Source organism: Prorops nasuta, unplaced genomic scaffold, assembly GCF_024137725.1.
Source record: "Prorops nasuta isolate Cenicafe-Biocafe unplaced genomic scaffold, Cenicafe_Pnas_1.2 PNAS00014, whole genome shotgun sequence".
In the NCBI taxonomy this organism is placed as follows: domain Eukaryota; kingdom Metazoa; phylum Arthropoda; class Insecta; order Hymenoptera; family Bethylidae; genus Prorops; species Prorops nasuta.
Genome location: NW_027116811.1, coordinates 6,554,425 through 6,573,441, shown reverse-complemented (window position 1 = coordinate 6,573,441; position 19,017 = coordinate 6,554,425). Strand labels below are relative to the sequence as shown.

Here is a 19,017-nt window from a genome sequence, read left to right as displayed (position 1 = left end):
GAAAAAGATAAGAGGATCGCTAGTTCTGATTGTATGCAAACGAAGCAATGCTGGATTATTATAAGAATAATTCAAATTATACGAATAAAGCGTTTGATTCGGTGCCACGTTTGGGGTTTAATCTGGATAATTTTGTAAAAGCAGGTCACTGAAATTTTTTAATGAAAAAAATAAGAGGGTGAATAACTTTGATTGTATGCAAACGAAGCAATGTTGGAATATTTTAAGAATAATTCAAATTATACGAATGGGTGGTGCGTGTGTGTGTATAGTGTATGATTCGGTGCAAAGTTTAGGGTTTATAACGAGGAAAATTTTTTAGTTAAAAACATAAAAGAGGTTGAATAATTCTGATTAAAAATAAGAACAAAGCAAGGTGGAATATTTGAAGAATAATTAAGATTTAAAGAGCACAAAGAACGTGCATGTACAGCGTTCGATTGGATTGAAAGCAAAAAATTCTGTGAAAGGGCGAGGGAAGAAAAGACGAAGAGAGCAAGAGGATGAGAAAGAAGAAAGCTAATTATTTGCTGGATATAGGGGGCCAAGGGAATGAAATAACGAAGGGTACATTAAAGAGGGAGCGGGAGAGAGAGTGTCTTGGCGTGCGCCGCTCCCCCCCCCCCCTCTCTCTCTTTCTCTCTCTCTCTCTCTCTCTCCATCCTGTACGAAAGCTGCACGCAGCCTCTCGCAAGCTGTCGTCTCTCTAACGTTCTCACTGGTTCTCACTCTCCCTGTTCGTTCAGTGTTATCCACGCGGGCAAACCGCGCGGACCGTCTGCTCGATGTCACAAACAAACGTGCGCGAGTGACACGCGACTCCTCGCTTCCAACGAGAATAATCTCGCCAATTTCCAAAATTTCCCACACAGCCCCCCTCTTTCCCTTTATTTTCACCATTTTTCAATTTCCCACACCAGAAGTCGATCGGACAAATTTTAATAGTCCCCTAAAAATCACGTGTGTCGTGCAGATTCTCGATCAATCGTGTTTTCGGTGATCCTCTCTCCCTGGTGGTTCTCGTCCCGTTCTCCAATGTTACCATTCGATCTAATTGGAAACGTCACTTGTGATGAACGATCATGATTTCCGCGTCTGGATCTCGCAGTAAGTTTCCACTTATTTCATTACTCGGAACAAACAAACTCCGACTATAAATCTGAAAAGTTCGTAAACAATTTTGATTATTTACCACGAGCTCCGTTTCATTTTTCATAAAACTCCATTGTTATCAGTTATGAGGAAGCAGTGTGAGATAAGGGATAAGAATTATCTCACCATAGAGTCGAGTTCTTTGGGAAATTCTTATAGAATTTCTTTATCAGTGGTTTATAATCCTGGAACATATCGATTGCTGAAATATTTGATAAGGTGTTTCGCAAGAAGAGGTCGATTCGCACATCTATATATATATATATATGATTAATGCATCGCACAGTGTTTTCTCGCTAAGGTCGGAAAAACATTCGCTCCGGAAAGCCTCGGTTCGCATTGATCCAGGTCCGATGAGCAATTCTGAGAATAAATTTTACATGTAAGAGCGTATAATAGAAAAGGAATCGAGGAGTGTTTTCCCATCCGGATGATAATAATACGAAGCTCGGCATAAATGCTGTGACTGACATCAGCGATTTTACTCATGGTCCATTCGTGCAGGTATATATATATGTATATATATATACAAGAGAGTGACTGCATAGAAATTTTGTAGCTCGTTTGGCTGAGCTAATGATGAAACTCAATCCGAAGAGTCATCTGTATGCAAGATTTCTCAGTTTGTTAACGTTTGTTTCAATCCAATATATATCCTACGCTTCTAGTTAGCTTTTATTCGTTTGCGCAACATGTTAGAGCTTCCGTCGTATGCATACATAAAATTCCGATGAATCTTTAGCGATCCCTCGCGTGGCTCTGCAGCTCCGATGCTTTTAGACATTTCCAATGGAATGAAGCGACACTCGGAGAGATTCGTTAATTTTTCTTCAGGGTCGACGCTTAATTTCATTCATCCCTTTATCGTCGAGTCCTTTCGACATTAATCATAAAAATTCCACCTCGTTCCTTCGACCCCACCCCCTCGACCCTTGAATCCTGTGCACGACTATCGGAACTGCAAGAAATCCGGGGGGAAAATTGCAGGATGAAAGAGTTTTCGCAGCATAAACATACGAAATCTAAGAGCCGGTGGAGGCTATTACAAATATGTTACACGCGTTGCATTAACAGCTCGAAATGAGGGAAATAAAGTTTTGCCCGTTGGCACAAGAGGGAAAACGATGTTGGCGGTAAAAATTCTCGCTTGAATTTCTCCTTATTTCCTTTTTATTCGTTTCCCGGATAACGAACTGGATGGAGAAGAACGCATAAGTTTGAAACTGTGGCGGTTGTAATAAAAAATGAATAAACAAAAAATAAAAGAGTTTTCGCCGGGGGGAGGGGGAGGGCACACACACACACACACACACAAGTGGAAGGAATAACACACTGCGGTGAGACGTTGCATGTGTGTAGGTATACATACATGGAAGAGGGAAGTGCGAACGGGATTCGAGGTGTTCTTTGAAATCAACGAAACTCTTTTGGCCTCCGAAACGAACGTTGCATCAGTTTCAGTGTAAACTGTCGGTCGTTTCGTGCGTTTGATCTGACTCGACCGCCCATAGTGCATTTTCCGTCTGACGGATGCGTTTTCCTCCTGCTGCTGGCGCACACGCAACTGGATTGACGTGTCTGAATACGGATACTACGTAATTTACTGCAAACATCCAGTAAAACCTGTGTAAACCATTTCCATGAAGAGATCTTCCTTTCTTCCATCTCGTTTTACAAATTCATTCTTCTCTTCATTTTTCACGTTAACTCTCGTAATTTGCACCCACTTGCTAGAGTGTACAGTGTGCTATACATATATATACTCGGTGGATTAATTTTTATTCGAAATGAAAATTCTTGCCACGGTGAGGGGGAGGTTGAAAGGATGTTGTACTGGAAGAATCCTTTTGACGGGAGCTTGTAGTTTTGGTGTAGAAAAAAGTGTTACGCTCGAAATACTCAAGGTCGATATTAAATCCTGAAATTCCATCGATATCACAGAAAACATAAGCCTCGGTGAAACTTATGGTCGATGCTGCACATTCATCCGACGAAGCCAGCCTGCAGTTTCTTTGATCGAGCTTAAGAAAAGCCATGGTACCTCTCGCAGCAAATTGGAAGAGTCGAATCGTGAAACTTTCAATGTCCAACAATTCGAAAATCCTTTCAATCTTACTCTCGATTCAACCAATAGCTATGATTTCTTATTCTTATACGTTTCACCGAGAGCATGAGAGGAAAAGGAAGAAATATCTCTTATCAGGTATTATCGATTATCCTGCGTAATTACTCCAAGGCACCATTAATTTTGCAAAAATTATGGAATATGATATTCTTACAATTAAAATCTATTTTCTTAATACAAAGTTTAAAGGGACACGAATGGCAGCTTCGAAAAAGGATCAAGGTGTATCTCATACCTTTTCTCAAGAGCTTTTGATACAATTGCACAATTAGATTGTGGGTGACATTTAGTGGAAAAAAAATATTAAAAAAGGCAAACCTCTGAATACAACAATATTCATCGCAAAGCTACACATCCACCAATGATACGACGAATAGAAATTAACGAAGCGTCGATTTCGCATGACTCGTGTAATTTTCCCCCTCCTGCAGAAAAATGCTGACCCGCGCGTAAGGTAGATCGAGAATGATCGAATGGAGTGACGAGGTAAAAGAGATGATAAAGGACGGTATCATAAAATGTACGCGAGAAGCTGCATGGCTTGGAAGGCCTGGTTAATTCGCTTAGTGCATTTTTAAGTGGCCGGGTCATTTGTACAAAGGTAACGATCCATAAGCAGCTGTTCCAAGGGAGCTCGACTCGTATTATAATAATGTTGATCGTGACAGATGGATCCTTGCCCATCGTACATTTGTTTTTCTTCCCCTCGTAACTTCCACACGCGCACTACCCATTTTTTCTCAGCGCAATACTCTCGTGGAGGAATGGGAGATTCTCTGAAAAACGCTGTTTTTTTACGCGCCAAGATTATACCACCATTTTATGGCGGAATGCACGTTCGTGCTTTCTTCAATGGACCAAGCAGTTTCATATATGCATATAAAGACGAGTTATAAAAGAGCCAATGTGGATAAAGCTACGAGTTGCTATTAAAATTATGTAATTTTTCATATGATTAAATTTTTTCTCATTAAAAACTCTGTCGTTGATACGTTGGTGCATCGAGAATGGGACGAGTAACGTTATAACTTTGTGGCTATAGGCTGATCGAATATGGTAACTTATCACTTAAAAGTTTTGCAGCACGTGTGTGTATGGGAATTAATATTTTATCGGTTGTGTGTGGTAAATAATCGAGTCAAAATGTAAAATAATCGTGATGTATAGGGTTGAATCGAGCGTAGCAAGCTAAAAGTTATTTGTAGGTAATGTGGCTGCTATAGGTCGTATTGATAATACTGAAAGCTCGTGGATAATAAAGAAAAATGTGTGATTTCAGTTGGCTATCCAGCACAGACCTCCATTTAATATCGTATGGTTGAACTGTTCGTATTGCAATAATAAGAAACAAATTACTATACGCTTAAATTGACGTTGCCTGATTTATGGTACACATCTTATAAAGTAAATGATCCATACGTGCATAATCCTCGTCGTCGGTTAAATTTATCGCTCGTAAATATTAGTTTAATAATATCAGAGAGAGAGAGAGAGAGAGAGAGAGAGAGATTACTACAGAAATAAATAATAAAAATAAATTTTACTATAGTTTATGCAGCAATGGCACAATTGAGTATAAAACTAAGGGGGGGGGGGGTGGTACAAGAGAAAAGTAAAATTTAATTATTAAAGTAACAAAGTTAAAAATATTGAATAAATCTCATATATATCATAACTATTTATACATTTCCCATACTCGTATAAACATTTCAAAAAAATCTTCAACTCCCCCACCATCGACGTTTAACCTTTAACCCGCCAAAAAGCCTCGCATTACGATTGCAATTTTATCGCTTTATAAAATGTGGAAGGAATAGTAGAAAATTTTGGTGAATTTACGAGGGCAATAAATTTGATGAAAGCTCGTGGTCCAAGGGTTAATGTACAAAATAAAGTAAGGAAAAAAGAGAATGGAGCGTGCACGTTAATTTCCCGGATGTTTTTACTATCGGAACTGAAGTATAACCGGTTTATTGACAAAGCGAACTACGAGCAGTCTCCGCGTACAATCTCGCGGGAGTGCTTTGGCTCGATGACGACGTTGCTGCTGCCGCTGCCGGCGCTCTAACGTTTCACATTGAAACAGGACTCCCGTAGCTATCCCGTCAGTCGTGAAACTGACCTAATAGCATTTCCATTTTGCGTATCTGATGCTTGGCTCGATCGATAACTTATGGGCCATCAATCCTGCAGAATCTCGCACCTCCCATCCCGCCAATTCAAATCACTGCGCTCTCGCTTCTTTCCATCCAATTCCTCCACCCCCCTCCCCCTCCCAACTCTTATTCCTAAACCTCTCACTATTTTCTCCCGCTCATATTTCTCCTACCTCCACCTTTTTACACTCGTTTAAAGTACCCTCGCGTAAGACTCTTATTCCATATCCAATGCCTTATTTCCTTTATGGAATATTATAACTTTTCAATTAATTGCGTTATCAATGTCCCCTTCGACCCATATACTTTGATCAAGGATAATTCGGTTAGACTGAAATTCAATCATCGCCTGCTTAATAAAGTTTTCTAAAAAAGAAGACTCGCTTTCCGATTTCTGCTCCTTACACATCGATGTGTTCCTTCGTTTATTCCTTCCTCGCTTTTTCGCATCGTCACTTATGGACTCTTTTAATCTTTCAAATTGATTTCCTGGCTCTTCTTACTTTTGCACATTAGCTCGATGAATAAATATACATTTGCCAATATAGTTTATATGGTTTATGATATTTTGAATAATTAAACTATAATGCACGATAGATCGTACGTCGATTGTTATTTTGTTTCAAATATTTAGCTATTCATGAGTATTCCACTTGGACAACTGATAACAGCATTAATATTGATAATCAATTTGCGAGATGATTAATAGCATTTACTGTATATCTGTTATCTATATTTATATTAAAAATGGGGGGGGGGGGGTCGTGTTTTAGTGTCAGGCAGACGAAATTTTCCTTCGCATTTGATGGAAAAGTGGATTCCTCTGGTGTATAGATATTGGGTTAAAGCAATGAATAACTTTGGTCGATTTTTAAAAAGAATTGATCATCCGATGAAATATTTTTAGATTTTTCCTTCATAAAGGGGATTCTTTCGTACGAAAATTTACGAAACAGTTGTGCAATGAAACAAATCTTGAGTTGTTTGAAATAGTATAAATTATCAATCTGCGAATAAATGTATTTCGTTTCTATATTCATTTTATATCGAAGAGTGGACGCCCAGGTGATTTAATGTCATGTGGGAAATCGGATGAAAAGCCTTCAGCGCGTCTACTTTGTTACAGTTTTTTGTATGTCAGCTTTTTATCTTGACTTTTAACCTTTATTCGGTTTGCACATGGGAAATGCACAATTTTAGCCAGCGACCAGTGCATATGTTACTGGCAAAAAGTTTTGAGTTACATTTATAACCGGGGGGAGGAGCATTTTAATTGATCAAAATATCCAAGGTAACCTCTTATCATTTTAAAGCACTTTTCTCTAAATTTTAAATTGTACATTTACAAAGATATTATATGAAGCAGCTCTCCACAGGAAAATAAAAGGGCAAAATTGCTTCCAGCTCGTGCTGCAAAAATTCTTACCCTTTGGAGCAAATTTTAATGAAATCGAATCACCCTTAGAGCAATAAAATAATCATCCTTTTAATTAATCAAGAATATTCAAGGTAACGTCATATCACACTAAAGCACCACCACCAATTTTCAACGCTACATTTACAAAGACTTTGCATTATACACCTTTTCACAGAAAAGTCAAAATGAAAAAAAAAATAACTTGTAACTCGTGCTACAAAAATTGTTTCCTCCACAGAAGAGTTTCGAGTGAAATCAAGCCATGCACTTTTGGAGCAATAAAATAACAATTTTTAAGAGAAAGCCAGACTTGACGCGAGAGGCTCAATTATTTGCACCGTATCATCTCGTTGATCAACAAGGAGAAAGAGGGGGGGGGGGGGGAGAAGATTTTCTTAATTAAAAGGTACAAATTACGGGAAGAAGAAATAAAATTAAGCGGGGTCGAGTTTTTGAGAATAAAAAGGAAATTAAAGTAACTCGCAAAAATACGCTGAAAGATGGAGTAGCATTATACCACACATATATATATATATATATATATACATCTAGCAATTGAGAGCGGAATGGGACAAAAGGTAGTACGAGCTGAGAATAAGTAATTGATCCAAAGTAGAGAATTGCTTTGCTGAATTATTATACCTATACTATTTGTCTCAATGATTAGCTCCCTATAGCTTTGTCGAAAAATAATAAGTTGGCATTGACGAGCTAAATGATCCTCTTAACTTTCGTAGATTTCCTGGGAGAATTGGCTGATGCAATTAAGAGGTGTGCTGTATATACTATATATATATATATATAAAAGCGTAGGCGAAACTTGGTCCAGCGTTAATGATATTTGTATAAGTGAGGAAAATTCTGTGGAAAACGTAGAGAAGCTGCAAAGTTGCATGCAGAACGAATTGTTACACGGAGAACGCTGTCATTGGCCTAACGGCATTATTTTCTGTAGCGCACTAGCCGCTAACGAATTACTTCCGTATCTCGTTCCCATCGGTCGATCTCCGTCAAGTTAAATCTCAGCTGCACCCTACCGGTTGCATCCCATTTGGCAACGCTCTAACTAAAATCCTACACTTATTGTGTACATATATGCTTATATCTACACAATGTACATGTGCTATATATATATATATATATGGCATACGCTTGTTTCAATCTAGCCCAATAGAGTTTCCGCGAGAAAGAAGCAATGAATTACCGAGGAGAATTTTTACCCTCCGTCTCTGTAGTAGGGGGAATAAAAAAAGATTCCTCAAAACTTTTACAACCAATTTTACGACCGTAGCATGATATTTTCTGATTTATATACAGGAAAACGCGTTTATACACTATAACGAGTTTCTTGCAGTTTTCCCTATATTGATCAATCAAGGGAAAATTACTTCCAGGAATTCCGTGCGAGAAGTTTTATGCAAGCCAGTTGGATTATCCGGAAAATAATCGCCAACGATTTTATTGAAGTTTTTACTTGGTCAATGAAGAAGTAGAGGGGGGGGGGGGGTGATAAAGACATTGGATAATCTTTGATTTTATTTTTCTGTCGTTTTTCTAATTAGAGGCTCTATTATATTTATAGAGGAATATTAACGAGTTTAAGATCATTTATAATGTATATACTGCTGGAGAAAATTTAAATTACACTTTATCCACTATCCGAATGAAAAATATAAATATATTCTTGGTAATACTTTGAAAACAATTGTCAATGCTCGAGAGCTGTTCTCTTCGCAGTCGTATTTCCTAAACATATAGCTCTTACCATTTGGAGCCAAGATAATATTTATTTTCAATCTCGATTATGAAATTAGAATATCCCAATAGTTGGGGCATTTCCTATTTTCCAGCTATTTCATTAAGTTGCTAAGCAAGTGCTCTTTCGCATATATCGAATATTGGTAAATTTCAAAATATATATTATATATATATATATATATATAGCAGAGAGTTGCAGAGTTTTATGAAGGAAACTCTCGAGTCCTCGCGATAACTTTCATACTCGGTCACGCCAGTTGCCTTTGCAACACTATACCGCATTGTAGTCGTGTTATTGCTATAGACTTAAATACAGAGCGGTTGCATTACGTTAAATGGAGAAGCGAATATAATAACTCTGTATATTAAATCACAATTCGTCCAAAATACATGAATCTTCCTCGACTTTCAGCTTTATAGATTTGCCTTGGAGAGTAGGGCGATAAAGAAACAGAAATTACTTAGCAAATCGAAGCGAAAATGTTTACAAAAGCTTTGCCAAGTATTTACTCGTTTCGCGTACTTGCAGCGAATTTCACTCTTCCATTTGGGAAACTTGATTACATTGGGGGATGTTTATTAATTCAAGATTATATTAAAAGTATACGAGCGTACACTCCCCCCCCCTCTAGGGAAAGCGAGGCTTAAACACAGGCCAACTGCAATTGCTGTCCCTATAACGCGCGACATATTTTTAATTATAGAAAACGATTTCGCGCGATGAACGAAGGAAAATTTTTGTACAACGCACGCACGTGATCGAAGGATTTTGAAACGAAGCGTCGCGCAAATATTATCGCTTTGCGAGTGGCACTCGAGATGTTCTCAAACTATATACCCACATTTATTATTATCATTATTTGTCACGATTAATTATAATAACTACGAGCAATTATTTCATCAAAATGTCCACGCTGTAGAACATTGTGCTGGCGCGTATAATGGCCGATCAAACTTGTTTTCTCGTACTCGTGGCTTGTGCACGCTGGTTGAATTTTGAATAGAAATTATATAGATACGTGCACAAACGCCCCTCGCTATATTTTATCGCTTATCGAATGAGGGAAACTCTTCAGCAAACACCACGATCCGTCAAAATGGTTCATTTGCAACGAATTAGCGATCTGGGCTCGTGCTTAATTAGCGCGTTAATTACTGTAACGACGAAGACAGATAGCTTGCAAATGCGGGAATATCTCTTGGCTAGAAAATTAAGCCAAATCAGCTGGTACAGAACTGAATTATCCGCTTGACTGAATGTGCACTTGATTTTAGAATTCCTTTATAACGGGTTATAGCCACGAATGAGCCTGTGCTTCATTTCCAGCGAGGAGGAGATAGCCCAGATTCGTTTGAAAGACGACTCTCTTTCGAATCTCATATATATATATATATATATATATATATATGTGTGTGTGTGCATAATAACGAATTTATCACGTTACTAATTTATCTGCATAGGCTGCACACATGTACAAACGCACGCTCATTTATATATACAGAGATGTATATAGTTATAGGGTAGATTTGTTGTCTCTTTAAACTTTAATGAAAGATGTTCCATGACAAAATGACATTCCAGAAGTCATTCCTCGGGCCTTAATAGACATATATCCGTTTGATATTTGTTAGTCACCATAGCTGAAATAACGACCATTGCTAACATAATGACGTCATTCCAGTCTAGGCCAAAGCGCATTTTCGAGGTAAGAATTCGAATGTGCATTGTACCATTAATATATCATGGGATGATGCATCCTTTTCAACCGCTTCATCCTTGAGAGCTCGAGAGAATATCCTGACGTGCAAAAATTATAAGGGATCACCATGTCCCAACACCACTACCAACACCACGCTTCTGTGCACTCTATCACAGTTTTCAAGGAAAAGCTCCTGGATTATACCGCTACCACCTACATAATCCAGAACACATTATCAAATTAATATAAATAATTAAATTAAAATGTCGATAATTATATATGCTGTAATTCGCTATTACTAATTATAATATATAATTATCCTTTGCAACGAAATTTCTTTTACACCAAAATCTAGTCTATTTATCCTTATATACCATTCGGTTGTTGAGAAAGAAAATATCCTAGATTTAAGCCACTCTTGAACACGTATTATCAAAATTAACAAAAACAGTTAAATTAAATTATAGATAATTGCACTATAATTTATCATCAGCAATTATCATAAATAATTATCCTTTATACAATGAAATTTCTTTCATACCAAGTTTCAGTTCACGTATCCTTGTACCATTCGGTTGTTGAGAAAGAAAATATTTTGGAAAATTCGCGTCGAGTCCCGTTATAGGCCATCAAGTGTATACATTAGCTGATGGTTCTTACGCGTATCGTCCTTTTTGTTAATAGAGATGGAGACTAAGTGATGGACAGTGCATTTAATTGCCGGCTTACCGCACAGACACACGTGAAAGCACGCTGGGAAATATCCTGTTGGCAGTGGAAGTTGCGGCACTTTGAATATTCCATGACATCGGACCGCGATCTACGGATTAACCAATGCTCCTCCTTTCAAAACTTCACTGCCAGATCCCGCGGGACTCGCGCGGGCTTAATTCGCTCCTGTTTCCGCCGTTTGTCCCTCCCAGAAAGGTCGTGTAAGCCAATCTGCTTGACTCCTAATAAATTTCACGATATACTCCTGCGAGACCAATAACAAGCCAGATCGACTTTTTTACTCGTTATAGACAGAAATCGAAAACGACCGAGTATCCAACATAGTCTTCTTCTTCTTCTTCTTCTTCTTCTTTCGTTATATACTTATATCTCTCAAAATAGTTGATTTATCTTATTCCCTCAAGAGGATGAATTTCTTTCAAAAGGATTTCGTTGATTCGAATAAAAATTACGAAAAGACATTTCTTTCTTTCAAAAATAAAAGTAACAAGACATTCTAAAGTTGATTTCGAGAGAGAGAGAGAGAGAGAGAGAGAGAGACTATTATTTCACTCGTGTCTATAATCTCTTTGAAAATATTTCGTTGAATCAATCCGATTAAAAAATCATATTTTTTATCAAAAAATAATAGAATATCGTACATTTAACTCCAAAAGAGTCGACTCTTTCACTCGTCAGGTCGAGTCTCTTTGAAAAAAAAAAATTCATTGAATCAACTCGAATAAACAATTCGAAAGAAACATTTCTCTTTCGAAAACAATAAAATAAATGAAATATAGAAAGAATTGATTAAAATAACAATACACACTAATACCATCGAAATTTATCGCAAAATTGTAGTGTGTGTACAGAGGTTATTTCTTTCTTTTTTATACACGAAAGACGAGGCACATAATTGATAAATGTGTCGATAGTGCCAAGTTTATGTAGCTATATATGATCGAGGTGGCGTGCTATCGGATTATTTTCCGGTAGTACACACATTGAAAGCGTGGCGTATAATTTGAAATGATCGAGTCGACTTTATCGCGCGAATCATTGATCTGACAGGCCCATGCTACTCGTGCCACGTGATAAGTCGTTCAGCTGACAAAGAGATAAGCGAATCGCTCTTGTATCTCGAGTGAAACCTCGGAGAGCCCATCGTCGATCTATCGAAATCGAACATTATCCCTGATGTTCGTTTGCTCTGGAGCTTTACTCCTTTATCGCTCGCTAATAACGATAATGCGCTAAGGACGAGCTGAGATAAGAGAAAGAGAGAGAGAGAGAGAGAGAGTGTAAAGAGCGTATGCTTTTATAGATTTTCAAGCTGTACTTTGGCTCTTCGTCATAAAATTTCAGCACACTTCTCCACTTCTATCTAACTATCCCTCTCTTGCTCACTCTCCAGCTAAATCTATGAAAAAAATCTTGGGTACCTACGTGCATTACGATAAACTTGATAAAGAGCTTCATGGACCAGGTTAACGTCATCCAAATCAATTTTTAAAATATTTTGTCGAGTGAAATTTGAATATGTATATATCCGATAATTATTAGGGTTTTAAAATTTGTCTAAAAAGTGTTTAGTGCTAATTTTCCATTCCTCTAAACATATATATGTATATAACAATCGATGAAAGCGTCAAACAGGATGTAATTACAATGAGACACAACTGGGAGGCGAAGGTTGCATGTATGCTCGAGGGGACGAAGAAAAAGGTTAATAGGAAAAACTAAGAGAGCCACCACCAGGATGGAGGAAATCACACTGGTAAAAGCAAGAGTTTCACGAAAAAAACAAAAGAGAATGAGTATTAAGCCTGCAGAAGTAGCTTCTAAATCTAATCAAGAAAGGGAGAAGATTAATAAAGAAACGATTATTGCAGAGAGTAAATCTTTGGTAATCATTGTCTCTACGACTTGGACTTGTAGCGACGCACCACAGTCCTCGTTGGAAGAATAAAAGCCAGAACGATGAGGTAGGGAAAAGCTTGGGGTTGCGGAGAAGCAGAGGATATTTATTTATTTTCATGGGAAAGTCGAGCATCCTGCGCCATTGTCGTATAACCGAAATTCCCTTTTAACTCAATACAAATCGTTTGTTGTCCCATGGAAAAGTCGACGAGTTTTTAAGCAGCTGCCTTAACAAGGGAAAGTTCTCTGATGAAATCACAAGAGTTCTTTGGAGAAACATGACGAATTATAGGGCGAGAGAGGGAAAGCGGGATGAAAAGTTTTTTCCTCACAGGGAGGAATATAAATGCTTTTCTTTTGACGAACCATTGCTCGACAGATCTGTCGGTAAAATTTCAATTCGTACTACTAAAATGCTGCCGCAAATATTTCCTGCCAAGTTTTTCATTGATCAAAGACCATCTTGTATACAGTTCTGTCGGACTTCGATTCTGCCATATTTTTGTTACTTCCATTTCACGGCTATATATTGAAAGTCAAAGTCGAGAAAAATAGGGGGGAATAATAAATGAGGCGCGACACATTCAACCGAGCTACATTGAAAAATGCATGAAAAGGATTATGCGCGTGGTGTAATGAAAGGAGCACGTGTGTCTAAAAAAAAAAAAAACACGAGGGAACCTTCTTTTTTGCGTTGATCGTTACGAGGGTATCGTTGCGAGACGTGGCATTCCGTGGCATATAAATTTCTCTATTGCCCGCAGAAAATCAAGAAGTGCCATAATTTTCCGAAATTTCTGCTTGGATATAGCGTATGTATATCCGATTCGTCAGATATATCCAGTATATATCGTTCAAGCCTCTTTATTATCCTCTCGCCTAATATGATCGACGACTCGTAAAATTTTCATCCAGTATCTCTTTTCCGTATTCCATCGGAGAATCGTAAAATTGTCCACGTACTCGTTTCTTACCTCCCTCGACTGCTGTAGCTTCTCGCTGGATGTCGCATAAAGGGGCTTTACGAAACTTGTTTAAAAACAAAATTAAAAGCTCCGACCGTAAAGATTATTATATGCTTTCGCAGCGTTTACGGTTGGAAAAGGAATAATGTTGAATGATCTAGGTGCACGTGTATATATATAGGTATATGTCATTTGGACGTGTGGAACAAACTAGTTTTCAAAGTTGACCGAGTGGTGACTCGTCAAATCTAATACGCTTGATCAAAAGTAATCGGGGGATCTATCATTATTCCTTTCTCTCTCTCTCTCTCTCTCTCTCTCTCCATTGCTTTTTCAATTTTAGAATCCATATACAGAGTGTGACACTGCACGAGAGCGTATAAACGTAAAAAGCCACCGATCCTCTTAATTTGACGAGGACATAAATTTTTACTCGAAAAAACCGTTCAAGGACCCTCGAAATCTGCATTTCTGAAGGTTCGAAGCAAACGGTTTATATCTATCATATATATATATATATGTATATAGTGTTTCCAAGATAAACGAGGTTTTACGTGTATATATATGCGCACGCCTTGGTGCACCTGCACTGGAACACCCAGTATACACAGAGCGAACACCGGAGCCCCACCATCAGCAGGAATATCGGGATTCATGCGTTTCTTGTTGGACCCAAACTCTAATTCCGTGCCACGACGACGACGACGACGACGACGACGACGACGGCGTTTCCTCACTCCGCTGAAACTCATTCGCCATCCAAATGTTGCACGCGTACACACTGCACATACACACACAGACCCACAACCATAGTGGAAAATTTATTATCCCAGGACGAATCGCGTTGACATGCCTGACGACTTTTACGGATCATTTCGCGTAATCCAAGATATCTGTACGTGTCTACACGTCTCATTGCGCAATGATCATCCACGACTGTTTTCCTTGGGCCGCGGAGAGCGAGGGCGCTGGAAAATCGCTCGATTTTCGCTCCATTTTAGCAGATTTAGCTTATGTTCTCTGCAGCAACGACAAACATTTTTAAGAAACATAAAAATATCGGGAACGTTTGCTCTCGTGATATAACACTCGAGCAACCAACTATACATTTATACATCGTTCTCCACGACTCTTATCCCGAGTATACTTTTGAAATATTGCGAGCTGTAGCGCGTATTATAGAGGATTATGGAATTTATTCGCAAATACAACAGGCAAAGCAGTTGCCACTTTTCCGTACGTATAGCATATAGGGACTGGTCTTCGCACTCACCGAGAGGGATGATTCTCTCTTCTGTGATTTATGTAACACAGCCGGAGTTTCAGCACACGTGTGTATGCCACCTTGCATAGATCACTTTACGGAAGCCCTTTTATCCCTGAGCCATGTAGAAAGATCTTTTTAATGGCGAAAAAAAAGGGGGTCAACTGCATCAAAAATTAAAGGCAAGAATTTCTACCAACTATGCTCGTTGTTTCTCTCTCTCTCTATATATATATATATATATACGTTTTCCTCGACTTTCTATTTTTTTCCTTCTCTATTATTATCGATTGCTGCTTTTCCAACTGGAGCACATATTTCTTCGTCCACCGGAATTACTCCTGATAACGCGTAAATCACAAACGCTTCCTCGTCCAACTCGACGTTTCTCCACCGCCAACGAGAGAAATAAAAGGATAGAGAAGGAATTTTAAGAGACGCGAAGCTTTGCGAGTAATAATTATGCTTCCGGCAAACTAATTTGGCAAGCTCAGGTATGCCCTATTTTCCAAAACTCGTGTGTATACACATTCACATGGATTACATAAGTATGTATATATATATATATATATAGGAGGAGCGTCGTAATCCCTGCAGAGGACTGGGATTTTATTTACGAGTGCTCCTCAAGGTCGTCCAAGACTCGTTATTATTTTATCGCTTTATCGATGTCATCTCGGTCCGCTGGCTTCGGGACACGAGCGAGGAACGTCGAAAAAACCTAACGTTTTTGGTTTTGGACTGTGAAAAGTTGAAATGGGTCGCGCGTTCGCTGAAATATCTCGTTCTTGGCGCCAAAATACTCGTGTCAGGCGCACCTGCGGCTGATACGCGTATCACTCGGCAGTTCCACTCGAATTATTGGAATCTGCCAGTGCGTGGACGTGGGACTACTCGACGGTCGCGCACGATCGATCAATTATACAGCAATCAAAGGCACCGTGCAGCGGCCAACTCACTACCGGCGGCAGCTAAACGCTTCGCGGACATTGCAAATTGCTCAGGAATCTCTTATCCACGTATCGCGCACGTGTGCACCTTGTTTACTTGTATATATTTTTCACTCTTATTCCATGCAGGATCATTTCGCGTGGACTTTTACACGGAGTTTCTTATTAAAAGTATAATATTTATGCAGAGATGAAGGATGATTTATCTCATCCAATTTGCAGTTTTATGCGATGTACAGGGTGTAACGTTAGGAACGACCCAAATCTCCACGTAAAACTCTTGTTTATCCTCGTGCAACTACGAGGGATATCAATTTTTTGCGCACGCGAGATCTCTTTTAGAAGCTTTTTCGACTCGCGCCGAAAGAGGACTATAAGCTAAAAAATTGGTTGACTCTTACGGTTGATACGAGGATGAAGAGAGTCTTGTTTCTGTTCTTTCGTACACCCGGTATACACACATGTATAAAGGTGAAAAATAAGCTTTAATAACATAGCAACATTGCTCGCTTGTCGCGGGACCGCACGCGAGAGCCGCGACCCTGCAAGGAATCGACGTTATTGTTCCGCTGTGTGTTTCAGGAATCAGGACGCGACAACAGGATGAGGACAGTTGCGGGAAAAAATTCTGAGGGAGGGAAACGCGAGTTTTCCATGGAAGCTACGGGGACCTTAAAGCGGAGCTTAAAAGCAGCCATAAAAAATGTCCTGAAAAGGTCGGACAACGCTGTAAATTTGCATGACGAATGCAGCCAACTTTTTGGAAGTCCCTCCTCGTGCTTCCGGGAAGAAGGATCAAGACGCTGCTCTCTCGCAGGACGAATTGAATCAAGTGGGAAGAGTGCTCGGAATTGAAGATATTACCCGGCGACAATGCGCTCCGAGAGGGAGGACAATCGAGTTTCGACAAATTTACGGGAGCTTGTTTATTCCGCGTCCATCAGGGACCTTCGATTTCCCTCCATTAAGATGCTGCGGTGGAATAGGCTTTTATCGGTGGACAAAGTAACTTAGCTTCGATTATTGATTCGGCCGCATTGTTGGACGGATATGAATTACCAATTTCAAACAAAGTTACCCCCTCGCGATGCCCGCAAATAAAGGGACGATAAAGATTTATCGACAGATTTGCCTCTCGAGGCCGAGGCGTTCATTGTGCACCCGCCGACAAGGCACTTTGAGATTTATGCGTAATACACTCTCTACGACGTAATGATTTCAATTACGCCAAACTGCTAGTATATATATTTATATATATACGTATCAATGATCTTCGCGTTGAAGGACAGTATTATCAATATATAACAATAATAATCTTGTTGACGAAGGCATAATCAACGCGCGTTGTAATATATATATATATATATATATATATATATTCTCCACGTCTGTATCACGTCAGTTCTATCGAGCACAAGCTTCATCCTTCGCAACTCGTACCTGGCTTTGGGAATTCCGAACGAAAGCTCCAACCTCCCTCGCGAATCACTGCTGTAAAACCGTCTATTTGCTACACACACACACACACACACACACACATAATATATCAATATCCATTTAACAGTATCCAAGAGTACCTGGTCGTAACGTAGCGCGATCCTTTTTGCAATCTTTCACGAGTGGACCCAGCCGTACCTGACTGTCAAAAAGAATAAGTTAGAAAAAGAAAGGGCCGAACATTCCTCCGACACGCACAGTCTTTCCTACACACCGACCAACTTTTGTAGATATTAATGCAGCACCGTTGGGAGATACGCTATATATAGAATAATTCAGTCGGGGCAGGATATAGAGGATATTCGGTCTGCGGAGGGATCGCGAGTTTCTTCCTCGTCGAGTGTATAATGTAGGAGATGAGAGAGGGGGAGAGAGGGGGAAGGAAACGTGCAAGTGTATTCGCGGTGCGCAAAAGAGTACACGGGTGGAAGGTAGACATGCTAAGCGTGGAAAGCGGCAATTTGACGTCCTGGACGAGCGATGTGACGGCCATACTTCGTCAGGTGTCCTGCAATGCCACCGGCTACCTCGGCTGCTTCGATGGATGCGCCGCCGAAGAGTTTGACCATTTTTGCACCACCGAGCACAACAGCGTTACCTCCTCGATGGCCTTGCTCTGCAAGCCCTGCGATTACGGAGCCTGCGACGCCAACGTCTCCCTCATCCTGAGTGGCCTTGAAAGCATCGAGGGCTTCTTCCTCTCCAGGATACCCAGCTTTCGGGACTGCAACTCCACTTCGACCCTCGAAGATCAGGCGAGTACAAAGGATATCGTTTTGAGTGTGTGTGTGTGTGTGTGTGTGTGTGCATGTGTAATTCCAAAGCTTTGATCCTTACCATTTTTATCCACGCCAGCTTCAGTCCCAAACCGAATCAAATTTGCTCTTGAGTCGACCAACCGAATACCGGTACTCGTCGGTTGAACCAAGTTTAACTTTCAGACCGCATCACAGGGCTTCCTTGTCCAAGTCCAGCTGACTAGACGAACCTTTGTTTTCCACCTGCCACCACCCCATCCGCAAATCCAATTTTCCGTGTTTGCGACAATCGACAGTGATTTTTATGTCAACTTTACTCGCGTTTACTGCACGTTTTGTTTGCGATCCTCCTGATTCGACCGGATATCTGTGGCCGCTATGCAAACCGAGAGATCGAGGTTGCACCTCTGCATGCACATTTATTTGTTTTACCTACTCGAAGCTTTCGGGATCGGTCACTCGTTGTGATTGATGCGTTGCTGGACTCGTTCGTGGTTCGAGGACATGTGCTTTTTCGAATTAGGGTTTTAGGCTTTTGATGTTGAGGACCGTGGGACAAATTCGGGCAAATGTGGGCTTTTCAATGGGTGCAATGGTTTCAAGTATTTCGCGTGTGAAGAAATACAAATGTTTCTAACGAGTCG

At 39.7% G+C, this 19,017-nt stretch overlaps 1 protein-coding gene across 2 annotated transcripts in view; it reads left to right on the top strand.

Annotated features, from left to right (window-relative positions):
• The first annotated feature begins 766 nt into the window (after nucleotides 1-766).
• Nucleotides 767-19,017, top strand: part of 5-HT2A (5-hydroxytryptamine receptor 2A) — a 45,291-nt gene continuing 27,040 nt past the window's right edge. For both annotated transcript variants that reach the window (XM_066735295.1, XM_066735294.1), the window contains exons 1-2: nucleotides 767-1,107; nucleotides 16,701-18,370. In XM_066735295.1, the coding sequence (XP_066591392.1) occupies nucleotides 17,972-18,370 (399 nt within the window). In that variant the 5' untranslated portion in view covers nucleotides 767-1,107; nucleotides 16,701-17,971. The remainder of the gene's footprint in view (nucleotides 1,108-16,700; nucleotides 18,371-19,017) is intronic.